The 26,424-nt window shown below is 41.7% G+C and overlaps 1 protein-coding gene and 3 long non-coding RNA genes across 4 annotated transcripts in view; 2 read left to right on the forward strand and 2 right to left on the reverse strand.

The window, feature by feature from the left end:
- The window catches only part of gfra3 (GDNF family receptor alpha 3), a 49,766-nt gene that overhangs the window by 10,821 nt on the left and 12,521 nt on the right, over positions 1-26,424 (forward strand). Inside the window, exons 2-4 of the mRNA XM_023959549.2 lie at positions 4,441-4,737; positions 15,723-15,794; positions 25,827-26,178. Coding sequence (XP_023815317.1) covers positions 4,441-4,737; positions 15,723-15,794; positions 25,827-26,178 — 721 coding nt within the window. The remainder of the gene's footprint in view (positions 1-4,440; positions 4,738-15,722; positions 15,795-25,826; positions 26,179-26,424) is intronic.
- Positions 5,001-5,478, reverse strand: LOC144994841 (uncharacterized). Its single transcript, XR_013658487.1, has 2 exons — positions 5,265-5,478; positions 5,001-5,186 (listed from the first exon to the last, which is right to left on the reverse strand). It is a non-coding gene; the product is annotated as an uncharacterized LOC144994841 (long non-coding RNA).
- LOC144994844 (uncharacterized) lies at positions 21,547-22,524 on the reverse strand. The gene is made up of 2 exons (XR_013658490.1): positions 22,420-22,524; positions 21,547-21,742 (listed from the first exon to the last, which is right to left on the reverse strand). It is a non-coding gene; the product is annotated as an uncharacterized LOC144994844 (long non-coding RNA).
- On the forward strand, positions 22,164-23,470 carry LOC144994843 (uncharacterized). The gene is made up of 3 exons (XR_013658489.1): positions 22,164-22,196; positions 22,575-22,628; positions 23,274-23,470. It is a non-coding gene; the product is annotated as an uncharacterized LOC144994843 (long non-coding RNA).

Raw genomic sequence — 26,424 nt, forward strand, 5'->3', positions numbered from 1 at the left:
GTTCGGTTGCTTGTACCCCTAGAGCTGCGGGACGGATCGCAGTCCTTAAATCTCCCACACACACCGCTCATGTACCCCCCCCCCCCCCCCCCCCCCCCCCCCCCCCCCCCCCCCCCCCCCCCCCCCCCCCCCGCCTAAAACACAAAGCTGTAATCCGCGCTCCGCCGGTCCACTTCGCTAGTTAAGTGCGGGAGCGGACTACTTCTTTTCTATTTTGTTTGTAACTTTTTTTGTTAAAGTCATTTCCCTCAGTTTATACATGATCATCGCGGATGAGTCATTAGTTGGGATATAAAATGAAAAAAGCAAAACAACAAATAGCAGTTATATAAGAACAAAAAATGTAAAAATCCCCCCCCCCCCTGACGATGTCATCGTCCATCCCGATGGTTGACAGCAAACATCGTCAACTGCCAATTTAAGGGACATCACCCAACCCTAATAACAACTAAACTAAATGCAAAAGTAAAAGCAGGACTGAAACCACTGAGAACCAAGAAATCTCACCTGTTCAGGTGTTCCACAGGTAAAGAGCCCCAGCTTCAGTAAATGTTTGACTGAATTATAGGAAAACTCACATCAGTGCTCAGAGATTTAAAGTTCAGCTGTGTTTTACTAAATGACAGAGCTAGCGGGAGCTGACGTTTCGTTAAGGTTTCCCGTGTCAGTCAGAACTATTTAGGTTCTGTTTGGTCCATTGACCCCTCCCTCTCTGCTGGTCGCTTCTCTAACACTTCACAGCTTACATTTATGATTATGTTCCCGCAGCATTTTCTGATGTCCTGCACAGGTCTCTGCTCCTCAGTCAGGACATCATGAACGAATGGCTGCGGCAGGGAGAACATGAAAAGATCAGAGCTTCGGTGCAGCTTCGCTTTTTTGTCACCGAAGGAGGCGGAGAAAAAGGATGAAGAGCAGGTTTCTGTCTTGCGGGAAAGCTGTTCAGTTTCATTAAGTTCATTAGTTCTCATCATAAGAAAATATGCATTTTAATTGACTGCTTAAATGAATTTATTAATCGTAGCAAATAAGTTTGGGGATTAGATTAGTTTTGGGAAGGGATTTTTACTGTCAGAGTTGTAAAGTCGTGTTTGATTGACAGGAACTTGGTGTTTGTGGAGATGGCTCTCATGCCAGCAAGAGCCCTTAGCTGAGCGTGTGCATGATGGTCTGTTTCAGACAGAACCCGCCCCCTCTCTGCTGCGCTGCAGTGTTGTGTTTAATAAGAGTAATGGTTCTGCAAACCCCCCCCCCCCCCCCCCCCCAATACACACACACACACACACACACACACATCGACTCACATATGAGAACTTCCTCCATGCACTCATCTTTGTGTCTCTAAAAACACGATGTTTGATGAGGGGCGCCCATCAGCACTCTACACAACCTGTTTGTTCTCATCCTCTTGTTTAGTCCACGTGTGTGTGTGTTTGTGTGTCCATGTTTTTGCATCAGTGTGTGTTGCATGTCTCGGTTGTCTGTGTGTTTGTCTGTTTTTGTCTTTGTGTGTTTTTTTGTGTGTGAGTGTGTCTCAGTATTTTTTTGTACCTATGTGTTTGTGTGTGTCTGCAAGTTTGTTTGTATGTGTGAGTGGGTTTTTGTGTGTTTGTATGTGACTGCGTGATTCTATGTGTTTGTTTTTGTCTGTGTCCTAGTGTGTGCTTGTGTTTGTGCGTGTCTCAGTGTGTATGTGACTGCGCATGTTTTTTTTGTACTTGTTTGTGTGTCTGAGTGTCTCCATGTAGCTGTATGTCTACATTGTGTCCATTTTGTGTGTGTGTGTGTGCAGGCTTCACAGAAAGTGCTACATGCCTAACTGTTTTCATGTGTTTAGCTAAACACTTTTACAGGTTTTTGTTTTCTTAAATTCTGTCCGTTTGCTGCTGAAAGGGGACAGTCGGGCAGAGCATTTACCACCGCATGAAATGTGTTTATTGATGCACTGAGCTTTTTTTGTGTTTCAGTGTATTAGAATCAATCACAAATGACATATTGACATCCATCGTCTTATGCAGTCTTTAGCATTAATAGAGTGCGTTATATTATAGGCTTTACTGTATCTGAAGTAGACAAAAGTGTGAAGCCATTCTCAGTGACAGGAACACACCAGAAGCCATTTTAGGATCACACCATACAACAGTGCATAGTCTGTAGTTAACAAGGTTAAAAGCACAAAGCCTCCCAATAACTTTTCTTTGTTCCTTTTTAAAGTCTGACACTTTATTGTTTCTTTTTTCTATAAACATCTCTCTCTGCACTGAAACTCAGATTAAAACAATTAAATATTTGCAGTAAACATTACAATTATAGTATCTATTCACTTATTATTCTTTTCTCTCTTTTTTTCAACATCCTCTCTTTGTTCTGTCAAAAGCAGAAGCGTCACCAACTGTATTATTACTGCACAATGCAGTGAGTGTTTTATTATTAAAACTTCTCTGTCTTTCTCACCTGAATCTTTTTCTGTTTTTAAAAAAAACAAACAAATAAATGTTCATTTTTGGAAGGAAAAAACAGGCTTCAAAATATTTTGAACCAATCACTATACCAATGAGTTCTGGTATCAAGCCTACACTTCAACCTGTTTTATGTGAAAGAAATACCCTCTCTGTTTGATTAAGGCTCAAATGAAATGACATGTCCACAATAAAAGCCCGAGGTTCTCATTAACTGAAGCAAACAGCTGTCGTGAAGCTGAGTGTGTACAGTACCATGGACAGCTCCTTCTCCAGATGGTGTTCAGTGCTGTTTGACTTACCTTTGAAATCTTTCAAAAACTACTACTTTTGCAGAACAATCTTTAAACTATTAGTGTGCTGAGAAGAACTGAACCACAATGGATTGCTTGACCGCCTCTTGGCCAGCTCTGAACCAAGCTAAGGGGCTTTCAGGCAACCTGCTATGACTGATTATAATAGTTTCAATGACTGATTATAATAGTTTCAAGCTGAAGCACCATCTTGATGAATCCATGCTGCTGCACAACCAGAGTTCAACCTTTATAATTTTCATATAGACCATGCCTGAACATTTTAACAAAAAAAATGTGCCACAGTAATAGTCTTTTAATCATCTCCAGGAAAGTGTTTTATTTTAATTAAATTAATTTATTGCAAACAATTTGGCCATGAAAGAGTTAAATTACTCTCAATATCTGTTTATGATACGTTGCTAGCCACTCACCTTCCTCTGACCACAGCATTTATAAATGGAACTCCAGCCAATCAAAGGTGGACTCAAACCTTTCAATGTCTCTGATTGGTCAACTTAGCAATATGTGCTTAATATTTGTATATTGCTGAACCACAAGGATGTGTTCGCAGAGATGCTTTCTTCAAACAGCTTGGCACAAGCTGCGACCTGAGAGTTTGATTGGTCACCATTGATAAAATAGGTGGCATGTGAGACCAAATTAGTCACACTCTGGATGCCTGGTGTGTGCTTGTGTGTGAATGAGTCTTTGTTTGCTTGTGTGTTTCTGTATCTGCTACTATTTTTGTTTGGACTTTGTGTCTTTTAGCTGTTTGTTAATGCATGCATGTTTGCGTGTCAGTGTATATTACTGTGTCTTTGTGTTAGTATCAAAGTGTGTTCATTGGTCATTATGGCTGTAAGGATTCATTTTGACAGCGATTTGATTCATATCATAATATTTGGTTGCTGATACGATTCATATTCTACCTTGGTTCATTTTAAACAATTTGATTTGATCCGATTCACTGACCTAGAATCCATCCATCTCTGTCCTGAACTTCAACCAGTGTGACTGAGAAAGAAATAGCTGCTACTGAACAGTGAAGTTTTCCAGATTCCTTGTATTTTCTTCAAGATAATCAAGTGTAAATTAAATATGTGTCTACTCTAAACAAACAATTAACTAGAATGAATGTCAAATCCATTCATATTTTAGTTTCCTAAAGTTCAGCCCACTGATGTTTTTCCACATCCAAAGAATCCAAAGGGGACATTCTTAGAACATTCTAGACACTGGATGGTCACATGACTTTGATAAATTCAAAGTGTTTCCACACATTGGACTGGAATGATTGAGTGATCACTTTTTGCTGACATCACATGTGTGTTGTCTGCTGTGATGGAACTTTATGCTATGGTAAAATAAACCTACCGTGCCTCCATCCAAATAAATGTTCCAATATCAATTATAATTGTTGTTGTTTTCCAGATATTCCAGGAATATCTAGAAAACATGCATCACCCATTGTTGGCTTGATCTGGAATTGCCTAGCCGAGTTTATGGTGACAAGGCTGTCAGGGTAAACAGATCTGCGGAAAACAGACATTCTTCTGGAAGCTGAATGTTTCTCCACTTTCCCTGGAGTTACCACATCAATGCGATTAATGTGATAACACAAAGGAAAGAACTGTAGTCTGTGACACCCCCTCACCCGCTGTCACCTTTGGTTTTTCTTCTCCCAGGTGTGCTGCCATCCTCAGGACACATGTTTCCTTTCCCTCCATCCACCTCAGACTGCGTGAAAGCTCATCAAGTTTGCTTGGCTGACCCCCAGTGCGAGGCGTTGTACCGAGGTCTGGAGCTGTGTGCAGCCGATGCGGCCTTCTCTGCACTGGGGGAGCAGGTGGCGTCTGAGTGTCTAGAGCGGCAGGACGCCCTGCTGGCCAAACATCCGTCCCTGCTGACATGCAAGTGTCAACGGGGGTCACGCAAAGAGAAGCGCTGCCTGCGGATTTACTGGAGGGTTCGTCTGCTGCCAGGTAGGTGTGTGAAACTAACGTGTGCAAATGTCAACAAGCATGTCTCCGATTTTACTGTGACATCCAGCAGGTGTCCTTTTTAAAGGAGCCTGGTTTTGTTGTATACGTCCATCTTCAATAACAACTCAGGTCGATGTGTATTTGGTGTTTTTAACACCATTGGCATTAATTTGATGTTTGCCGGCATAAATAAAGAAAATGTGTCATGGTTTTCAGGCGAGACAGACCCAGACGCTGGAACTCAGAATGATCAGACAGGTAAGTGACTTGGTAAGTGAGTTTTAATCACAGGAGGGGTTGATGAGAGTAATCCATTGACAGGAGGGAATCCAGACGTGGCTCGTGGCGAGGCTGGAGGGATCACTGCGGCTGGAGTGCTCCGAGCTCGGTTCAGGACGGCAGGTGAGTGACGGCAGACTTCCACACAGGTGACCTTCGTTGGGTAAATCCTGAGACAGAGAGGCAGAACATGAGAGCAAGGCAGGACAAAGACATGGGACTTGAGCAGGCTGACCAGGCGTAGTCACCGTTAGGAGTTAACGAACTGGCGTCGATGAATGGGCTGGATCTCCTTAAGTGTAGGCAGGTTGATGAGATGAAGTGGTCACAGCTGGTGGAAGTCAGGAGCAGAGCTGAGGGGGCGGGGCTGACCGAGGCACCGTGACAGTACCCCCCCCCTAACGACCGCCTCTGGGCGGTCGAGGCCGACGGTCCGGGTGGGCGCGGTAGAAATCGGAAATGAGGGAATGGTCCAAAATGAGGGAACGGGAGATCCAAGACCGTTCCTCAGGACCATAACCCTCCCAATCCACCAAGAACTGATAGCCGCGCCCCCGGCGCCGGACGTCCAAAACGCGGCTGACGGTATACGCCGGAGCGTCGTCGATGAGCCGGGCGGGTGGCGGGGAAGCGGAAGGCGGGCACAAATCACTGTCCACAACAGGCTTGATCTGGGAAACGTGAAAGGATGGATGAACCTTGAGAGCTGCCGGAAGATGAAGACGGACACATGAGGGATTGATGATGCGATCAATGGTGAATGGTCCAATGTAACGGGGAGCCAGCTTGCGTGACGTGGCCTGGATCGGGATGTTTCTAGACGACAACCATACTCTCTGGCCTGGTTGGTAAGCGGGACCAGCCACCCTGTGGCGGTTGGCAGTACGGCAGTTATTGTCCTTGGAGCGACGGAGAGCCTCTTGGGTTTGGCGCCATATGCGCTGGCAACGTTGGAGGTGGTCTTGAACAGATGGCACGGTGAGATCTAATTCATGGGATGGAAACAGAGGAGGCAGATAACCAAGTGACGCTTCAAAGGGGGACACACCTGTGGCAGAGGAGGGATGCGTGTTGTGGGCGTACTCGATCCAGACCAAGTATGTAGACCAGTCAGAGGTGTTCTGGGCGGCTAGGCAGCGGAGGGCAGCTTCCAGCTCCTGATTGGCCCGTTCTGCTTGACCGTTCGATTGGGGATGGTACCCAGATGTTAGGCTGACGGTGGCACCTAGGGCAGAACAAAAGGCCTTCCAGACTTGTGAGATAAATTGGGGTCCGCGGTCGGACACAATGTCAGCTGGGATGCCGTGATGTCTGAAGACGTGGTTTACCAGAACCTCTGCTGTTTCAGAGGCTGTGGGCAACTGAGGGAGAGGTATGAAATGGACAAACTTGGAGAATCGGTCAATTACGGTGAGGATGATAGAGTTACCCTGAGACATGGGAAGGCCCGTGACGAAATCGATGGAGATATGAGACCAGGGACGGTTAGGCGTGGGAAGAGGCTGCAATAACCCCGCAGGTGGAGAGTTAGAGGTTTTGGAGCGTGCGCAGGTGGTACAGGCGGCGATGTACTCTCTGACGTCCTTGTTCATGGAGGGCCAGAAAAAGCGCCTCCGTATAAGATGGAGAGTACGGGTGACTCCTCCATGACAGGCGATGCGAGAGGTATGGGCCCAGGTGATTACTGCAGATCTGACAGATGTGGGGACATAAAGAGTGCCGTTAGGAGGAGTGGGGTGATCAGGTTCCTCACCTTGCGCCTGAATAACTCTGGTTTCGATGTCCCAGGTCAGATTGCCAATGATGCAGGTATCAGGGAGAATGCTGGTGGTCGTCTTGGACTGTTCAGTGTCACAGAATTGGCGTGAGAGGGCGTCCGGTTTGATATTTCTGCTGCCGGGTCTGTAAGTGATGGAGAAGTTAAACCGGTCAAAAAACAAACACCAGCGGGCTTGGCGGGAGTTGAGTCGTTTGGCAGAGCGCAGGTATTCCAGATTTTTATGGTCAGTCCAGACTATGAAAGGTTGAGCCGCTCCCTCCAGCCAATGACGCCACTCTTCGAGAGCCAGTTTTATTGCCAGGAGCTCCCGGTTGCCCACATCATAGTTGCGTTCTGCGGGTGATAATTTTTTTGAAAAAAAGGCACAAGGTTTAAGCTTTCCTGATGACTCCTCTCGTTGGGACAAAACGGCCCCTACACCGGAGTCGGAGGCGTCAACCTCCACCACAAATTGCCTGGAAACGTCCGGTTGAATGAGGATTGGGGCTGAGACAAACAGTTTCTTCAGGGTGCTGAAAGCAGCTTGAGCCGTGGTATCCCAGAGAAACGGTTTTGAAGTTGATGTGAGACGAGTGAGGGGCGCAGCAATTGAACTGTAATTCCTAATAAATCGACGGTAGAAATTGGCGAAGCCAAGGAATTGCTGGAGCTTTTTGCGTGACGAGGGAGGTTCCCATTGGGAAACGGCAGTTATCTTGGCAGGGTCTGGACGAATACTGCCAGCTTCAAAAATGTACCCGAGGAAAGGAATGCTGGTAGAGTGGAACTGGCATTTTTCGGCCTTTACGAATAGCTGATTTTCGGCTAACCTCTGAAGGACTAGACGCACATGGTTCTGATGGTTCTTGGGATCTTTGGAGTAAATCAAGATGTCATCCAGGTACACGAATACAAACTGATTCAAAAAATCTCTGAGTACGTCGTTGACCAAGCGTTGAAAGGTGGCGGGTGCGTTGGTTAGACCAAACGGCATAACCTGATATTCGAAGTGTCCTAACGGAGTGTTAAACGCGGTTTTCCATTCATCTTCTTCTCTCATTCGCACGAGGTGGTAGGCATTACGAAGGTCGAGTTTTGAGAATATGCGTGCTTCCTGAATGGAATCAAAAACCGAGCTGATGAGAGGGAGAGAATATTTATCTTTAATTGTTATCTGGTTCAGTTCACGGAAATCTATACAGGGTCTGAGTGATTTGTCTTTCTTCTCGACGAAGAAAAACCCGGCCCCGGCTGGGGAAGAGGAAGGACGAATGTGACCCGAGCTAGGGCTTCCTGAATGTAAAGCTCCATAGCTTTCTTTTCGGGGCCCGAAAGGTTAAACAATCTTCCCTTGGGAAGGGTGGCGCCCTCGAGAAGATTGATGGCACAATCATAAGGTCTGTGAGGTGGTAAGGAGGAAGCCTTCGATTTACTGAACACGAGTTTTAAATCATGGTAACAATCCGGAATATTAGAAAGATCAATATTTTCGGGTTCACAGCTCAAGGGCGTGGAAACGGAGGATAACGCAGATTGGAGACAGTGACCCATGCAAAAGTCACTCCACCCCATGATATTACCACGGCTCCAATCAAGATGGGGATTATGGAGTCTAAGCCACGAGAACCCCAAAACGACAGGAGTCTGGGGTGTGCGAGTGACAAAAAACTGAATGAACTCGCGGTGGTTCCCGGAGGTAACAAGCAAAACAGGTTTGGTACGGTGTGAAATAACGGACAAATGCTGTCCCCCTAAACCAGCAGCATGGACAGGAGATGGGAGTTGTTCGGTGGGTAAAGTTAAACGATCAACGATACTCTGATCGATTAGACTCTGTTCAGCGCCAGAGTCGACCAGCGCCTGAAAGTCCAAAATTCTGGATTGATGACATAACTTGACCGGGACAAACAAAAAATCCTTAAGCGAAGCGGAACGGTCCCCCCGCGGCCGGTCTCTTAGCGGAGGGGTTCTGGAGTCTAAACGACGGGAGCATCGGTTAATCTGATGGTCTGTTTCACCATAATAGAAACACGCACCTTCGTTGCGACGTCTTAGCCGCTCCTCGGCTGTGATTTTTGAATGCCCGATACGCATAGGTTCTTCTGGGATAGTGCGAGGAGTCTCTGACCGGAGAATTGGTTTACAGTCCATGGAAGTGACGAGGGGCGTTAGCGTAGTAGCCTTCTTGGCAGCCTGGCTCCGACTCACATTACGTTCCTGTAGCCTGATATCGGAACGTAAGGCGGCAGCAGCTAATTCCTCAAAAGTGTTAGCTTCCGGCTGGGTACATAGATGATCTTTGATGGCTTCATTGAGGGACTGGTAAAAAACCCCTCGGAGCGCTGGGTCAGACCACCCAGCCTCCACAGCCAGGATGCGGAAGTCAATGATATGCTCGCTAACGGAGCGGTTACGTTGTCGGAGTGTAAGAAGTTTGCGTGCTGCTTCGTCTTGCTTGCGGGGCTGATCAAACACCAATTTGAATTCATCTATGAATCGTTCAAAAGGTAGGTGGGATATAGGATTAGCGGATAGGAAAGCCTGAGCCCATTGTAGCGCTTTACTGCGAAGTGAATTGATGATTAGCGTGATCTTACTGTGATCGGAAAGGTAGTATCGTGGTGCTTGCTGAAAAAGTAACTGGCATTGAAGGAGAAACCCTCCGCAGGCTTCCGTGTCGCCGTGGAAAGGTTCCGGTTGGAGACGGAAGTTCTCAGGTGTCATGACGGCAGCGGAAGAAAGGTTGTTGCCGGATGTTGCGGCCGGAACTGTAGGAGCAGGAATGGAAGCTTGACTGGTGATTTCTGATAATGTTTGCGACATACCATACAGACGCCGAAAAAGGTCTTGTTGAGCCGAAGCGATTTGGGATAGAGCGTCAACTTGGCGTCCCAGGAAGATTCCTTGTTGGCTCACGGCGTGGCGCAGATCATCTGAGTCAGCTGGGTCTGGATTTTGGCCAGTTCGTTCTGTCATGGTTTTCAGGCGAGACAGACCCAGACGCTGGAACTCAGAATGATCAGACAGGTAAGTGACTTGGTGAGTTTTAATCACAGGAGGGGTTGATGAGAGTAATCCATTGACAGGAGGGAATCCAGACGTGGCTCGTGGCGAGGCTGGAGGGATCACTGCGGCTGGAGTGCTCCGAGCTCGGTTCAGGACGGCAGGTGAGTGACGGCAGACTTCCACACAGGTGACCTTCGTTGGGTAAATCCTGAGACAGAGAGGCAGAACATGAGAGCAAGGCAGGACAAAGACATGGGACTTGAGCAGGCTGACCAGGCGTAGTCACCGTTAGGAGTTAACGAACTGGCGTCGATGAATGGGCTGGATCTCCTTAAGTGTAGGCAGGTTGATGAGATGAAGTGGTCACAGCTGGTGGAAGTCAGGAGCAGAGCTGAGGGGGCGGGGCTGACCGAGGCACCGTGACAAAATGAAGCTTAAAATTTCATTTTAGAGTATTTTTATTCAAATCGTCAAATCGAATCATGAGCAGACGAAAAAATGCTGTTTGAAAAAGAGCTTATTTATGACATGGAAAATGCAATCGGCGTGCCAATAGCTCCCTACTCCGCTGTATTCTGATGCATCCACTTGCAGACGAACAGATCCATGTACGTCTCAGTTTAGCTCGTTCTTTAAAGTACGACACATGCCCGGTGTGAACATAGCATTGAGTGTGATGGGCTGTAAGCCAGTTTGGAGATAGTGTAAACAGATGGGTGCAGAAACTCTCCTAGAAGACAACAAAGGTTTTTAGATTTTGACTACAAATGTCATAAATAAATAAAAGACCACCGGGAACACTTTTATTGTAGATCAAAAGATAATGGCAGAGGAACAACTTTAAACGACTCAGAACCACTAACAACAACCTCTGAGCTTTAACGTGGTGTCAGATCTGAAATCAATCTGCTTGTACACAGCCAGTGGAAACTGAGGTGGTGGTAGTATCATCATAATGTTTAGCAAATAGGTAGGTGCATTAGATGTGGAGATGGATCTGGACATCTGAGAAATGTGTCCATCCTTTCTGGATTCTGGATTTTTAGGTTTGGAGGTTACAGTTTTTACATCATCTCTCATCTATTGAGCTGTTTAGCTCAACCAAAATACCACTGAGGTGTTGAAAAAGCTGATGAGACTTTCCCGGTGTATGGAGGCTAAAATGCTTTGTCTATCAGTTTGATCTAAAATGTAATATAAGGTTACAACTCAGGGTCAAAGTTGAACACAGATGCCTCCTTTCATTATTTGACAGTCTCACACCAAGCCCTTCTTGTCAAAGCAGCCCTCGGGGCCATGGACCTGAATGGACCCCCCCCCCATCTCACACACACACATATTCAGGCAAGTTAGTCCAGCAGTTTCAGTGTAATTACACACTGCTCAGCTCCCAGAGCTGCCCTGCCGCTCCAGCATGTCATTACCATAAATGAGCCGCCTGAAAGAGGATTTACATACATAAACACTTAACATGCAGTCACACTCCTGACTAAGTGTGGACTTAAAGGATTTCCAGACCAAAGGCCCATATAGGGCGCTGCTAATCAGTGACCCAGTTGAACAAAAAATGTTTTCCTAAACATCAGATCGTTTGGACTTCCATCTCTCCTCTGGTTTCTTTGATGGGAAATGACTCAGATGATAAGAGCCACATACATGTACACTGTAATGTGACATAGTTAAACGGACATTAAGAAAAAAAAAGCTCCTTTAGTTCCTGAAAAACTTGTCCTCAAAGTACTCTGTAGCACACATCAGACTGGACATGCTTAGTTTAGAGACTGAGAAAAGTCCTGTGCTGCTTAAACACCAGAGGGTCTACGAGGCTTCAGGATCATTTGGTTTAAAGACTTTCACCAGACAACTGATTCGTGATTGTAAAGAATCCTTTAAACTGTCCTCAAAGTTGCAGCTGTCCAGCTTTTGTTTGTTCTCAGTTACTACAGATTCAGCAATTAAATTTTATCTGAAAAACCTCTGAGCTGATCAAGCATATATAAAAAATAAAAATAAACGCCCCTCTGACCCTCCGCGGGTGGTCTCTCACCCAAGCTCGGGTTCTCTACCAGAGCATTTTTTTATCCACCACTGCAATGTCTGGTTCGTTCACCATAACCATCCTGTTAGTCTGTATCTGGAAGTCCCACAGGATCTTTGCTCTCTCATTCTCTACCACCTTCAGAGGTGGTAGAGAATTTTGACTTTTGGGTTTCCAGTCCATATTCTGAACACATGATCCTGTGTATTATTCCAGCCACTTGGTTGTGGTGCTCCATGTATGCTTCCCTGCCAGCATCTTACACCCTGCAGTTATGTGCTTGCCATTGAGCTGGCTTCTCAGGACTTGCCTTACTCGTTGGAGGTATTTAGCTGTTGCAGCTTTCCTTGTTGCCTGCTCCAGGTTGCCATTTGCCTGTGGAATTCCAAGGTACTTGTAACTGTCCTCGATGTCTGCTATTGTTCTTTCTGGAAGGGAGACCCCTCCTGTGTGGACTACTTTGCCTGTTTTTGTCACCATTTGGCTGCATTTCTCGAGCCCGAATGACATCCCAATGTCAGCACTGTAGATCCTGGTAGTGTGGAACAGAGAGTCAATGTCGCACTCGCTCTTAGCATATAGCTTGATGTCATTCATGTAAAAGAGGTGACTGATGTTTGACTGATGTTAACCCCATTTCTGAGTCGGTATCCATAGCCAGTCTAGTTGATTATTTGGCTAAGGGGGCTCAGACCTATTCAGAACAGCAGTGGGAACAGAGCATCACCTTGGTATATCCCACAGTTGATGGACACTTGTGCAAGTGGCTTGCCATTGGCTTCAAAGGTGGTTTTCCACAGCTTCATTGAGTTTCCTATGAAGGCTCTTAGATCCTGTTGATGTTGTACAGCTCCAAGCATTCAGTGATCCACATGTGTGGCATTGAGTCATAGGCTTTTGTGTTATCAATCCAGGCTGTGCACAGGTTTGTGTGTCGTGACCTTCAGTCTTGAGCGACTGTTCTGTCAACCAGGAGTTGGTGTTTGGCTCGTCTGGAGTCTCTACCAATGCCCTTCTGTGTGTTGCTCATGTATTGATCCATGTGCCTATTTTTCTTGGTTGCAATGATGCCTGACATGAGCTCCCATGTTGTGGACAGACAGGTTATTGGCCGGTAGTTGGATGGGACTACACCCTTTGATGGGTTCCTTCTGGATCAGGTTTGTTCGCCCTTCCATTAGCCATTTGGGGTTAGTCCCATCTCTTAGCAGCTGGTTCATTTGTAACACCAGACGCTAATGGAGTGCAGTGAGTTTCTTAACCAGTAGGCATGTATCATGTCAGGGCCTGGTGCTGTCCAGTTTTTCCTTCTAATGCATAAAGAACTGGACAGCATCGGACTCTGACATGAGACATGCCTACTGACTTTATATTTATTGGGCCCTTACCTGTATATGTTCTGTCAAATCTCAAGTTTATGGTCAAATCATTAATAATGAAATTCAGACACTTGAGAATAAAAACCAGGTCATCAAAAATGAGAGTCAGGTCACCAAATAAGAAGATTAAGTCATTAGGTCAGCTAAGGTTATAAACAATGTACGTCATGTTATTTATGATGAAAGTTGGGTTATCACCATTCATGATCATCATTAAAGGTAAGGTTATTACTGATGATTGGGTTCTACCTATGAAGGTAAGGTTATAACTGTTAAAGGTCAGATGATCAGCAATGGAGATTTGGCCATCAATTATTAAACTCAAGTCAACAATGACAAAGGCCAGGTTATCCACGAAGTATGTCAGGTTATTCATAATGTTGACCGGGCAATCAGTTTTTTGGTCAGTTCATCAACAGTGATGATGGTCGGGTCAATAAGATCTGTCAGATTGAGGTGGTGAGTTTGTTGTTCTTCCACAATCAAAGAGAAACTTTTAAAAGGAAAAGACGTTTTTTCCAGATGTGGTTGGATTTACCTTTGGGAGTTCCGAACAGCAGCAGATGTGGCAGGAATCCTTTGTTCTTCTAATTAACTTCTGGGAGGAACAAGTCTGTTCATTACTGAGGTGTTGGAAAATTACAGCTTCTGTTATTCAGAGTTAAAGCACATCAAAGGGCTACTCCCTCTATACCACAGAGCTGCTGATGAAATGTTCCAGTTTAATGTCTGCTTGGTTTGATAAAACAAGAAACAATTGCCTCAAACTAACCATATCAGTGAGCAAATTTCCACTTCATATTTATTCTTAAAATCTTTTCGTATTCTGTCTTTCAACCAGTGGTCTTTGCAAATTTGTTCCCTTTGGTTCCTACTTTTAAGGGTCTTCACAGCAAATTACCCCAATCCTTCTACTTCTATCTTCTGCATCCTTCTCACTTCCACCAACCACCCTTATGTTGTCCTTCACTGCATCCATGAGTCTCTTCTTTGGCATTCCTCTATTCCTCCAATCTCTTCATCCTTTTATCAACGTCATTACTGTTCCTCCTCCCAACATGTCCAAGCCATCTCAATCTGTTTCCCTGCCTTTATTTCCAAAACAATCTATCATGATCTGTCCGATGATTCATTCCTGACCCTATCCGTCCTGCTCAATCCCAATGAGAATGTCAACATTTTCATCCCTGCTACCTCCAGCTCTGCCTCCTGTCTCTTTTTAAGAGTCTCTAAACCAGGGATTCCCAAATCCAGGCCTCGAGGGCCGGGCTCCTGCTGTTTTTTCAAAAATCCTGCCTTATCTGCTGCTAATAACCTGGATCAGATGTGTTTAGCCAATGAGGAGGTTCAATGGCAGGACGATTGAAAACCATGTAGGACCACCTCAATCAGGCGGCCCTCTGGGCCTGGATTTTGGCACCCCTGCTCTAAACCAACAACATGGCTGCTCTCAGCACAGTCTTCTACACCTTTCCTTTCATTGTTGTTGACACACTTTAGTCACACCCCACAGTTGTAACCTTCCTCCACTCACTCCAGGCTTCCACAGATCCTCTCAATGTATCTTGCCATAGACTTTCTCTGGATCTACAAAGATCCAATGCAGCTCATCTCACATCTTTGTACCTCTCCTGAATTATCCTCAGAGTGAATTGTTCTCTCAGAAATGTTCACTTCTGACCACTAGCTTCCACTATACTCTTCCCCATAACTTTCTTGTATCACTTGTCAGCTTTATTACTTTGTAGTTTTTACAACTCTACACATATCCCTTCTTCTTAGAAATGGACATCACAACACTTCTCTGTTCCTTAGACATCCTCTTATTCTCCAAGATCTCCAAAGGCATTTTGTCAGTACTAACTGTTTCCCCTCCATCCTCTTCCTCGTCTTACTCACTTATCTTTGCTATTTCCTGCTTCACATCTTCCCTTACTCTGTGTTTTGTAACATTTTTCTCCATTAACTCTTTAAAGTTCTCTTTCTATCTGTCCATCACACTTGTGGAACCTGTCAAAACATTTCCATCTTTGTCATTGATCACCCTAACCTGCTATACATCCTCCCTTTTCTCTCACTTTATACATATACACCGAGTAGGATGCTTTCTGTGATGGTGATAGTTGTGAGAGCTGTTATCAAGTCAAAGTGACCAGACAAAACCAACTTTGTGGATGTGTGTGTGTCAGTTAGTGATGAGCTCAATAGATGAGAGATGATACAAAAACTGTAACCGCAAGACCAAAATGTCTGACAGTTTTACAAGTCATGATATCTCACTTAAAGATTCATTCATTCATCTTATTCCGTTTATTCCCTTTCGGGGTCACGGGGCTGCCGGAGTCTATCCCGGCCACTTGAGGGCAAAGGCAGGGGACACCCTGGACAGGTCGCTAGTCTGTTGCAGGGCACTTAAAGATTCTAACCCAAAAATTCTTAGCAACAAACTCCTGAAGGAAAGCATCTCAGAGGAGGAGCCTTAACTCTTCCTCCTGTTCTCAGATTCAACTTTTCTGTCCTGCAGGGAATGAAGAGCCAGAAGTTTCTCCATATGATGACACATTGACTGACTCTCGGTTAGCCTCATTGGTTGCAGGTAAGTTACCTTAGCCAACTTTGTTTACTTCAGTTATTCCAGGACAAGTTTATTTCAGATTTATTGAAACCAGCTGGAACCTTCTCAGGGAAAAATGCAAATCAGTCCTCTTCCTCTTAGCAGAAGCTGGGCCACTAATTTATTGATTGATTGTTTAACCCTTTGACTCCGGAGAAGTCTCCTGCGACACCTAAAAAAGAACATCACAAACACCACAAAAGCCTTAAGGAGAGTACGGAGAAGTTTACACGTCTAGTCTTTTCCTCCTAAGTGCTGTCTGCTCTGGTGTAGTTTGTTTGTAGTCACCCGCACTGCATACCTTTTGTCTTACACAAATGAAAAGACTGTTTATATCACTTAAGTTTTCTAGAGTAATCAAGTCAAAAAGTTTCTGGAAATACAAGAAATACAGTACTTTATGTACTTATGCAGTACTTTATAGTACAACATACATTTCTAAACACCATATATCTTACATACATCATTGACGTAAAATATGAAGAGGTTAGAATCTAAACGTAGCCACCAAGGGATGCCGCATACAAAATTGAAATATTTTACTTTTAATTTATTAACAAGCTTCACAAATTGACGTATATTTTTAAAACATCCTCTGACCCCAAAGCTAAAATATTGAGTTGAACAGAATCCACTGTGTATATTTATTTTATTCCTGGCACTAGTAATTACCTCTATCAGTTCATTTATAGCCAGACTTGTCATTCGATAAAACATCCAACCTTTCAGCTTCTAGACCCGCTGAATCCCTTTCAGGGCACAGGGTTGCTGGAGTCAACCCAGATCTGTTGGGCTAAGGCGGGTCCATCCTGAGGAGTTTGCCAGTCTGTTACAGGGCTCAGTTCAGAAATCTAAAACTATATTGACTTTCAGAGAAAGTTTTATTCTCATTTATTTGTTTTATTGTTTCTATTCTCTTATTAAAAGGGTTTTCAAAGATTTTAAAATAGTGTGGTAGTTAAGAAACAGGACTACAACTTTTAAAGTTGTGCTCTTTTCTAGGTTTGTAAGATATAATAACTTTTGCTATTTTCATTGAGTTAGGAAACTGCCATTTTTAAAATAACAGATGAAAAATTCATGTTCATGCGAAGGAGGGTCTAAGGGCAGGGATGGCAGTTTAGTTTAGTCTGTTCAGTTAAAGTTTTAGTATTATCCTATTGAATTCTATGCATGTATGATCCTTTTTGATTGTACGTTTACCTTACAAAAGACTAACAAAGCCCACTGAGACGACTGTTGTTGTGAATTTGGGATATACATATAAAATTGAATTGAATTTAATTGAATTGAATTGAATTGAATGTTTTAGAAATCTCTTCATTCACTCACTCATTCATTTCATTATTAGTAAAGATTAAGCACTCTGACTTCTTCCCACGGTCCCAAAATGTGCTTCACAGGTAAATTGATGACTAAATTGCCCAAAGGTGTGAGTGTGTTCTATCAATATTTTTATTGTTACACACCTATAACAAACACTAAGTTAAACTATGTTCTTTAACAGAAGAATAATTTCAGGATAAATTCAGTATCCACAAAGATGAATCAATAATCATTACTAACCTAATGCTTTTTCAACTTTTCATCAAGCAAATCCTTGTTGATCAGTTTTGTTTACCTGTGGACATTTTATCCATATCCTGTGTCTAAAGTTTTTGCCTACATAGAAACATCCTCCCAAATCAATGCATATCATGATATTGCAATTATATTAAATTATACATAGAACTTAGCATCAAAGCGGGCTGCATGGAGGTGTAGAAGTTAGTACTATGAGAAGATAGCTCTCACTGTGTTAAGTTGAGTGGAAGGATCCCAAAGCAGAGACTGAAGCCGAGGGCAGGTGGACAATTTATTCCTCAGGAACAAAAACTAAATCACACAGGATGCTGAATTCACAGAGCTAGACCGACATACGGGACAGGTGCTAAGAGCTACTGAATAGTAATCATCTGGCAAAGAGAAAGAGAAAGGTGCAGGCTTTTAAAGAGATGGTGATGAGATGAGAATCAGGTGTGCAGTGAAGAGAGGCAGCAGGGAGAAGGTCAGCCACGCCCCCTGCTCCACTCTGATCATAACACACTGTTGATGATGGCGATGGTTCAAATCCCAGCTGTCCTTAAAAATTGTCCTTAAACCTTTTACATATTTTGTAAATGTCAGTCAAGAGTCCTTGCTATATGCATCTTGCTTACTGCTAAACGTCTTAATACCATTTTTTAGTATAAACTGTATAATTTTCTTTTAGTCTTGAGTATCTGTCGTCAGAGAATCTCGGCTAAGAATTGTTCACTCCATAGTAATTGAGCAAAAAATCATAACAGTTATCCTGTGGCACACTGTACCGGTCTGTATGCCACTTGGTACCAGGCAGAAAAAAACAACAACAAACGCTAACTTAGATTATTTTCTAGTTAATTTATTTTTTCTGATACTGAAGGAAGTTTAATTTTGGAAAACTACCGGATTCTGTTCACCACCTCTGACTGTCTTGATGCGTCACATGACTTTAAGCAGCTGCTCTGATTGCTAAGTTAAAACCCCAAAGCTGAAATGCAAATAAAAACCAAACAAGTAAATGTATTTGGAAAGTTTCTTTGGGGAAAAAAGAGCCAGGGATGAAACCAAAGAAGAGTCTTCAACCTCAAAGAAAAATAAAGCTGCTGTTTACAGAAAAACAGGAGTTTTCCTCCAAATAAAGATTTATTGAGACAGTATTGTTCTCACGTACCAGAAGCCACTGTGCCTAATACACGGCGACTGATTCTTGAATGTTTCACACACGCCAATAATAAAGACGCAGTCGTGGTGGATTGACGCTTATTCAGTTAAGGGGCAGTCAAGGCCTTTGAGGCCTTCTCTGGAGGCCTAAGAAATATATCTGGATTATGTGTTGATTATATTTTGTCCATACATACTCTCCGTTCTGTAGGCCAGTAATGCGAAATCAATGTCGGTCATTCATTTCTTTCAACAATCAGATTTAGAGGTGGTGTCAGCAGGGCCTTCTAGCAGGCTTAAGCAACATCACAGTATTCAGATCTTCTGATTGGACAGAAGTTTCAGGAAGTCACATGCAGCCTTGTCCAGTTTGACACAGAGCCACAGAGAACTTTTTGATCTGTCTCAGTTGAAAACAGAGATTACTGTAATGCACACCATGGAGGATTTAGCAGGAAAATCTCCCTCTGATCTTCTTGACTTCCTTCATCAGAAAAATCTGAGTGAATCATGAAGCAGCCGTACAGATTTGTGTGTTTGGTGCTGACCGTCCCTGTGTCCACTGCGTCTGTTCAGCGGACATTTTCGCCTCTAAAGCTAATTCAAACCTACGCAGAAACACAACTGGACAGACTCTCAGCACTGGCCTTGATGGAATAGAAAAGGACTTCTTGATGGAACTGAAGACGATGATCTACATGACAGGGTGATGGACTGTTTTTGAGGAAAGAGAGGAGGATGGATTTTGTCTTCAAATATTCAATTTTTCGATGAGTGAAATGATTAAAATAATAATAAATAATATTTCATATTTTTGTGGTTGTTTTCAATGTTTTTTGCTGGATGTAGTTGCATAATGAGATTTGTTTACTGTTTTGTTTATTCAGTTTATTTACATACATTTATTGTGGCTACAGGACATTTCAATATGCAATGCAAAGCTCGTTTAATGAGGGGTTGAGTGATTCAGACATAGCACTACTGAAGGCCCAGATGTGTAATGCATGACTTTTATGACTGCGTTTATAATTATGTTTAGAAAATACCAGTTTCATTGTGTCATTTTATTTTGCTTTATTTACCCATCAAACGTTAAAAGTCAGACACTCTAAAGATAACAATAATAATAATAATAGTTGATACTTTATATATCCCACAATGGGGAAATTCTTCTCCGGATTTGACCCATCCCCTGGGGGAGGGGTGAGCTGCAGCCTAACCGCGCTTGGGAGGCAGTAGCGTTAAGGGTCTTGCCTAAGGACCCTCACTGGGTGATGTTAATTGCTCGCCATTGATATGGTAATTGACCCATTATCCATTACCATTCCTGCATGGTAACCTCTCACCTTACCAACCGAGCTACCCAGCCGCAGATAGCGTCTGTTTGTTACCTTCCACTTTGACACTCTTCATCTTCATCACAAAGTCTAAATTCTTTGTTAAAGAGACATTTATGAATTTTCCAACAGCAAGAGGGAATTAGGCAGGCATGTGTTAAGAAACTTTAATACAGAAAATGTTCCTTTGTGTGAAAGAAATTCACAGTTAATCAGGATTTATGCAAAAAGTAACAATAAAAAAAGGGTACATCCTTTTGCCCTGAAGGATGATCTGAAACGGGGTTGAGTTCTTAGTGTTGAATAGAGTTCTATAAAAAAAACATAATGTTGCTCTATGATTTACAAATCAGGAACAACTTTTACAAATCAGCAACTTTGTTTCATTTAATTTGTCTCATCTGTTAAAAAAATATTTACTAATGTTTTCAGATTTTTTAAGCAGAATTTCTTGTTTTGGCATTTCTATGAAGACTCTCATTCATCCAGCTTGGTTCCATTGTAGTAGGTTTAGGGGATGTCATCTGGACTTGGTTATTAAAGTTAGAACCAAGTCTAGATGACATCCCCTAAACCTACTACAATTGTTTTGGCATTGAAATAAAAAATTAAGTTTTTAGAAACTGGAAACTTAAAAATATTAAACGTAAACGTCGGCCCTGTTTGGACCGGACTTTGAAAATATTGGCAACAGCAAAGGATCTCATAGGAACAAGTATATCTTTAAAACTTTCATATAAATCTATCTTTTACCATTCAGACCATTTACTGAATAATATACATAATTGCAAACCGTTGCCATTATTTACCATTGCCAAGGATATATTAGGAACATGTATCCCTATAAAAAATAAACGGTAACGCTTCCTTTTACAGTACAGTACTTACAGTGTACTTAAGTGGTATTTACATGGTACTTATAGTGTAACTACTGGGTACTTTCAGGGTACTTTCATGGTACTTTTTATGGAATTTACTGGGTACTTACAGTGTGTTTACATGGTACTTTCTATGGGACTTTACTAGGTACTTACATGGTACTTTTGTGTCTACTCTGTACTTACATGGTACATACTGTGTATTTATATGGTACTATTTGGTTCATACCTATGTGGTACATACTGGGTATTTATAATATTCTTACTGGGTATTTACATGTTGTGCAAAGGTGTCTTTTATGGTACTTACCACATGTAAGAACAAGGTAAGTACAAATAAAGTACTTTGACCTTTAGGTCTGCACTCGCTGCATGTTTCATGGTATTTACCATGAATTTACCACAGAAACTACCCCTTAAGTACACTGAAACTGTAACTGTAAAAGAAAGTCAGCCCTATTTCCACTCAGCTACATGGTACTTTCATTACTAAATACCGGGTATGTTCACTAGAATATTACTTGGTACTTACCCCTTAAGTACAATGAAACTGTAACTGTAAAAGAAAGTCAGCCCTATTTCCACTCTATTACATGGTACTTTCAGTAGTAAATGCTGGGTATGTACACGTATTACCTTCCCGTACAGTGTACATACACACTTGGTCTTCGGACCTCACCAAATGAGACAATGCTAACCTGTTGGTAAGGGTAAAGTAACTACATTCTAAAAACATATTCTGGCCTGATTACTTCTTGTAACATGAGGCAAGTTTAAAGAGAAACAAGACAGCAGTGAAAACAACAATCTTTAATATGATACATGTCTGCAGCATACAAAGTGTCATCACAATGAAATAGGTTTTAAGTACAAAACAGTGCAAAGGAGAATTCTAAAAAACACATTATTGGCCTGAGGGTCGTGCTTTTTGTCCATCCAAATTCTTTCAGCAGAGTTTGGTAACGGTGCAGGACTTCTTCAGGGTTTGTAACTGCAAGAAAATTCACAATATGAGCTCAAGTGAACATAAAAAGCAGAACGACTTTGATGAAGTACAAAATATATTTTACTTATTTAATCATTTCTGTAATGAGTTTGATAAATCTCTATGATTTTTTTATCGCTTTGACTGTAATGCTTGAAATTAATCAATTATCCTCATTTAAAAACATGATAATAAATTATTCAAAACTTAACTTTTTTTTAAATATTGTTCTAAAAATGAACTTGTTTTAATATATATTATATAATGTCAGGAAAATATGTAAAACAACAAGGCTAAATATTTACTTTTAATACTAAAAACACCCCGAGTGTGTGTTTTTGTTAACTAGGTCGGGGCAAGTAACGTTGCAAATTCCCAGCGCACTTGAATGCAGCACAACTACCCCCAAAGTGAACGTGCAAACAGTGCGCAACAGTTTGAATTTCTCTTCATCTGGCAGGTAAGCCAGTGTTTTTGTTTTTTTAAAATATTGGATAAATTACATGCAAATATTTAAACTGATCAAACTTTATAAAGAAGCTAACCTCGTGATTTCAAGCCACTATCTCTGTGTTTGAAACGTGACGTAAGAGCATGTCTACCTTACTCCAATAATTTCAGTTATTTCATGTATACATTTTCAAAGTTTGTAATGAAAATCTACAAACATTTTTGTTACTTACCAGGAGAGAGGCACCTGTAAAACAAACACGTAGCCTAAATGATAAAGTCTGTTGTTCTGTGCTCGTTTGACTGAGAGCACGTCTTTCTGGGAAAATCAGAGAAAGGCGTTTATTTAAAATAATGATGACGTACTTCCGTCTTTTTACCGCTTTAGATCAGCTATGGTGAAGAAGACATTCCAGACGAATCCACAGGAGAGTAAGCTAAAGTAAGTTAAATCCACCAAGTGGACATATTATTTACATTAATGAAGAGTTTAACTGCCTTTTCCCCATTTTCTTTTCTTTCGCCGTTTTTATTTTATTTTTATTTATTTATTTATTTTCAAATATGATAGAGACAACAATACCACCCAACACAGTGAGTGTAACTGTTTGAAAATTAAAACATATTTTTGTGAATAACTGTGTTGAATTTGAAATTGCCTATTTATTTCTTTTTTCCTTTTCTTTTACACTGCAATGTTTTTCATGCTAATGCAAATAGTAGGTGCGAATAAAATTTATAAAGAAGAAATACACACAGCAATTGCCAATTAAAACATTGCTTTTGTCATTCTTTGTCTAAACAAATTAGATTTTTTTATGGCAATTTTGATTTTTTTTCTTTGATTTCTTTTTTGTTGTTCTTGTTTATGTAACTAAAATATAAAGTTGTGAATAATTTATTGTCATGTTCATAAATGATGATAATTGATTAATTTCAAGCATTACAGTCAAAGCGATAAAAAAATCATAGAGATTTATCAAACTCATTACAGAAATGATTAAATAAGTAAAATATATTTTGTACTTCATCAAAGTCGTTCTGCTTTTTATGTTCACTTGAGCTCATATTGTGAATTTTCTTGCAGTTACAAACCCTGAAGAAGTCCTGCACCGTTACCAAACTCTGCTGAAAGAATTTGGATGGACAAAAAGCACGACCCTCAGGCCAATAATGTGTTTTTTAGAATTCTCCTTTGCACTGTTTTGTACTTAAAACCTATTTTATTGTGATGACACTTTGTATGCTGCAGACATGTATCATATTAAAGATTGTTGTTTTCACTGCTGTCTTGTTTCTCTTTAAACTTGCCTCATGTTACAAGAAGTAATCAGGCCAGAACATGTTTTTACAATGTAGTTACTTTACCCTTACCAACAGGTTAGCATTGTCTCATGTGGTGAGGTCAGAAGACCAAGTGTGTATGTACACTGTACGGGATGGTAATACGTGTACATACCCAGCATTTACTACTGAAAGTACCATGTAATAGAGTGGAAATAGGGCTGACTTTCTTTTACAGTTACAGTTTCATTGTACTTAAGGGGTAAGTACCAAGTAATATTCAAGTGAACATACCCAGCATTTACTACTGAAAGTACCATGTAGTTGAGTGGAAATAGGGCTGACTTTCTTTTACAGTTACAGTTTCATTGTACTTAAGGGGTATGTACCAAGTAATATTCAAGTGAACATACCCGGTATTTAGTAATAAAAGTACCATGTAGTTGAGTGGAAATAGGGCTGACTTTCTTTTACAGTTACAGTTTCAGTGTACTTAAGGGGTAGTTTCTGTGGTAAATTCATGGTAAATACCATGAAACATGCAGCGAGTGCAGACCTAAAGGTCAAGGTACTTTATTTGTTCTTACATGTGGTAAGTACCATAAAAGACACCTTTGCACAACATGTAAATACCCAGTAAGAATATTATAAATACCCAGTATGTACCACATGTGTATGAACCAAATAGTACCATATAAATACACAGTAAGTACCATGTAAGTACAGAGTAGACACAAAAAGTACCATGTAAGTACCCAGTAAAGTCCCATAGAAAGTACCATGTAAACACATTGTAAGTACCCAGTAAATTCCATAAAAAGTACCATGTAAGTACCCTGAAAGTACCCAGTAGTTACACTATAAGTACCATGTAAATACCAATTAAGTACACTGTAAGTACTGTACTGTAAAAGGAAGCGTTACCAAATAACATTTACTTAAAAACAATCAATTACTGACTATGACTGATCATAAGCTTCCCAATCTATTGGGAACAAGTTTGCATTAAAAAAAAAAGTGTTTCTGAAAACAGTCAGAAGAACATCTGTAGATTTTTTAATATTACCTATACTGATACTGGTACTGATGTATCGTCCATCCCGATTGGAGATCACTGTTGTAGACAACTCCTGCTGTTGTAACAAGTTTGGTTATTGGTTATTAACAAGTTTATTGAAAAGAGCTGCCGGAAATAATTTCGTTGTGCACTGCATAATGACAATAAAAGATTCTGATTATCTGTGCTGGAGTGACATGTTCCTTGCCAGAATTTCCTTCCAATGTTGCTTCTGATGGCATTTTTTCCACTGTTGATGGAAGAGGTATTGAGTGTTTATTCTCAGTGTGAGAAGTAGGAAGTGACGCTGCTTGCATTCAGAATATTGGTGTTAGTTAGTTAGGTGTGAGTTGGTTTTCTGAAGCAGATCTTGATCTGTGTGGTTTTGTCTTTGCAGTTTACAGTCGCGTGACTTTTTTTTTATTGTGTAACAAGTTTATTTCAAGTCAAATTAACATTTACCTGAAAAAAAAGGTCAACACACGACTTGGAAAATAGGATTTGAAAGGAGAATGGAGAAGCAAATGCTTATAAAAATCCAAACCCCAATCAACAACACTCATAACAACAAAATTAAACATTTGACATAATAACGCTAACATTCTAGAAACACCTGACGACGACAGACAGACACGCCCAAAAACTCTGACCAAACACAAAAACCCCCTATAAAAAAAGAAGGAGGAAACAAGATGCCTCAGCTGAAAAAAGAAACAAGACCAAAACAAATCAACAACTATTTTAATGATCCTTCCATAGTCCGAGAGAATACAGATACTCCTCAGTGATTCATTGCATCTTGGGACACATTCATTGTATATCTTTTAAATATACCTTTAAAATGAACAAGATTTTTACAAGTTTTCATGTCGTCGGATAAATTGTTCCAGAGTGTGACACCCTTTACTGAGATACAAATCGATTTTAAGGTTGTCCTTATTTTAGGTTGATAGAATTTGTTGGTTGCTCTCAATTTATATTTATTAACAGCATCTCTGTTTTGAAACAAAGATTGAATGTTAGTTGGCAGATAATTTATTGATGCCTTACACATAATTTGGGAAGTTTTAAAATCTACCAAATCCTGTAATTTTAAATTAAATGTATTAAGAAAAAGTGGATTTGTGTGTTCATTATATTTAACTTTGTGAACTAATCTGATTACTTGATACTTCAGTGGGTTCTGAGTATTTTAGAACTATCCTGTATCTAAAAGTGTCATTTTAGGAGTTATACTTGATCTTTCCTGGCTCAGCACTCTACCTATCCTAAACCTCCACCCCCCTTCCCCCACCCCAGCTTCATCCTTGCAGCTGGACGGGGAAAACCAGTGCCTCAAGGCGGCGCAGGATTGTGGTCTCTTTGAGAAGTGTGGTTCTCTGCGATCTGAGTATGTTCTGGCATGCACCAAGCCTCACTCCGGCACCAACCGATGCAACCAAAATAAGTGCCATCGGTTCCTGCGGCGCTTCCTAGAGCGGGTGCCCGAGGAGTACAGCATGGGGTTGCTGTTCTGCCCCTGCACCAATGCTCTGTGTGGTGAGCGAAGAAGGAAGACCATCGTACCCTCCTGCTCTTATCAGGTCGCGGACGGCGTGCAGCCAAACTGCCTCCACCAGCAGAGCTTCTGTCGCCGCGATGACACCTGCAGGTCAGAAGTGTCTCTTAACCTTTGCTGCATCTACCTTTGTACGGGAGTGTCCACTTCTAACTACAAAAAGATTTTGACTTTGAACTAGTGTGACTGACTATAGACAAACTTCTAAACCTGTACAGTTAGAAATGTGTCATGCCTCCACCTTCATTGCTGTCATAAGTTTACTTTCACTGTCATACTTTCACCCACAGTACATTAGTTTGACCTCCACCTTTATTATGACTCAACTCCGTGCAACTC

Source organism: Oryzias latipes, chromosome 10, assembly GCF_053564925.1.
Source record: "Oryzias latipes strain Hd-rR chromosome 10, Olatipes_Hd-rR_3.1".
NCBI classification, from domain to species: domain Eukaryota; kingdom Metazoa; phylum Chordata; class Actinopteri; order Beloniformes; family Adrianichthyidae; genus Oryzias; species Oryzias latipes.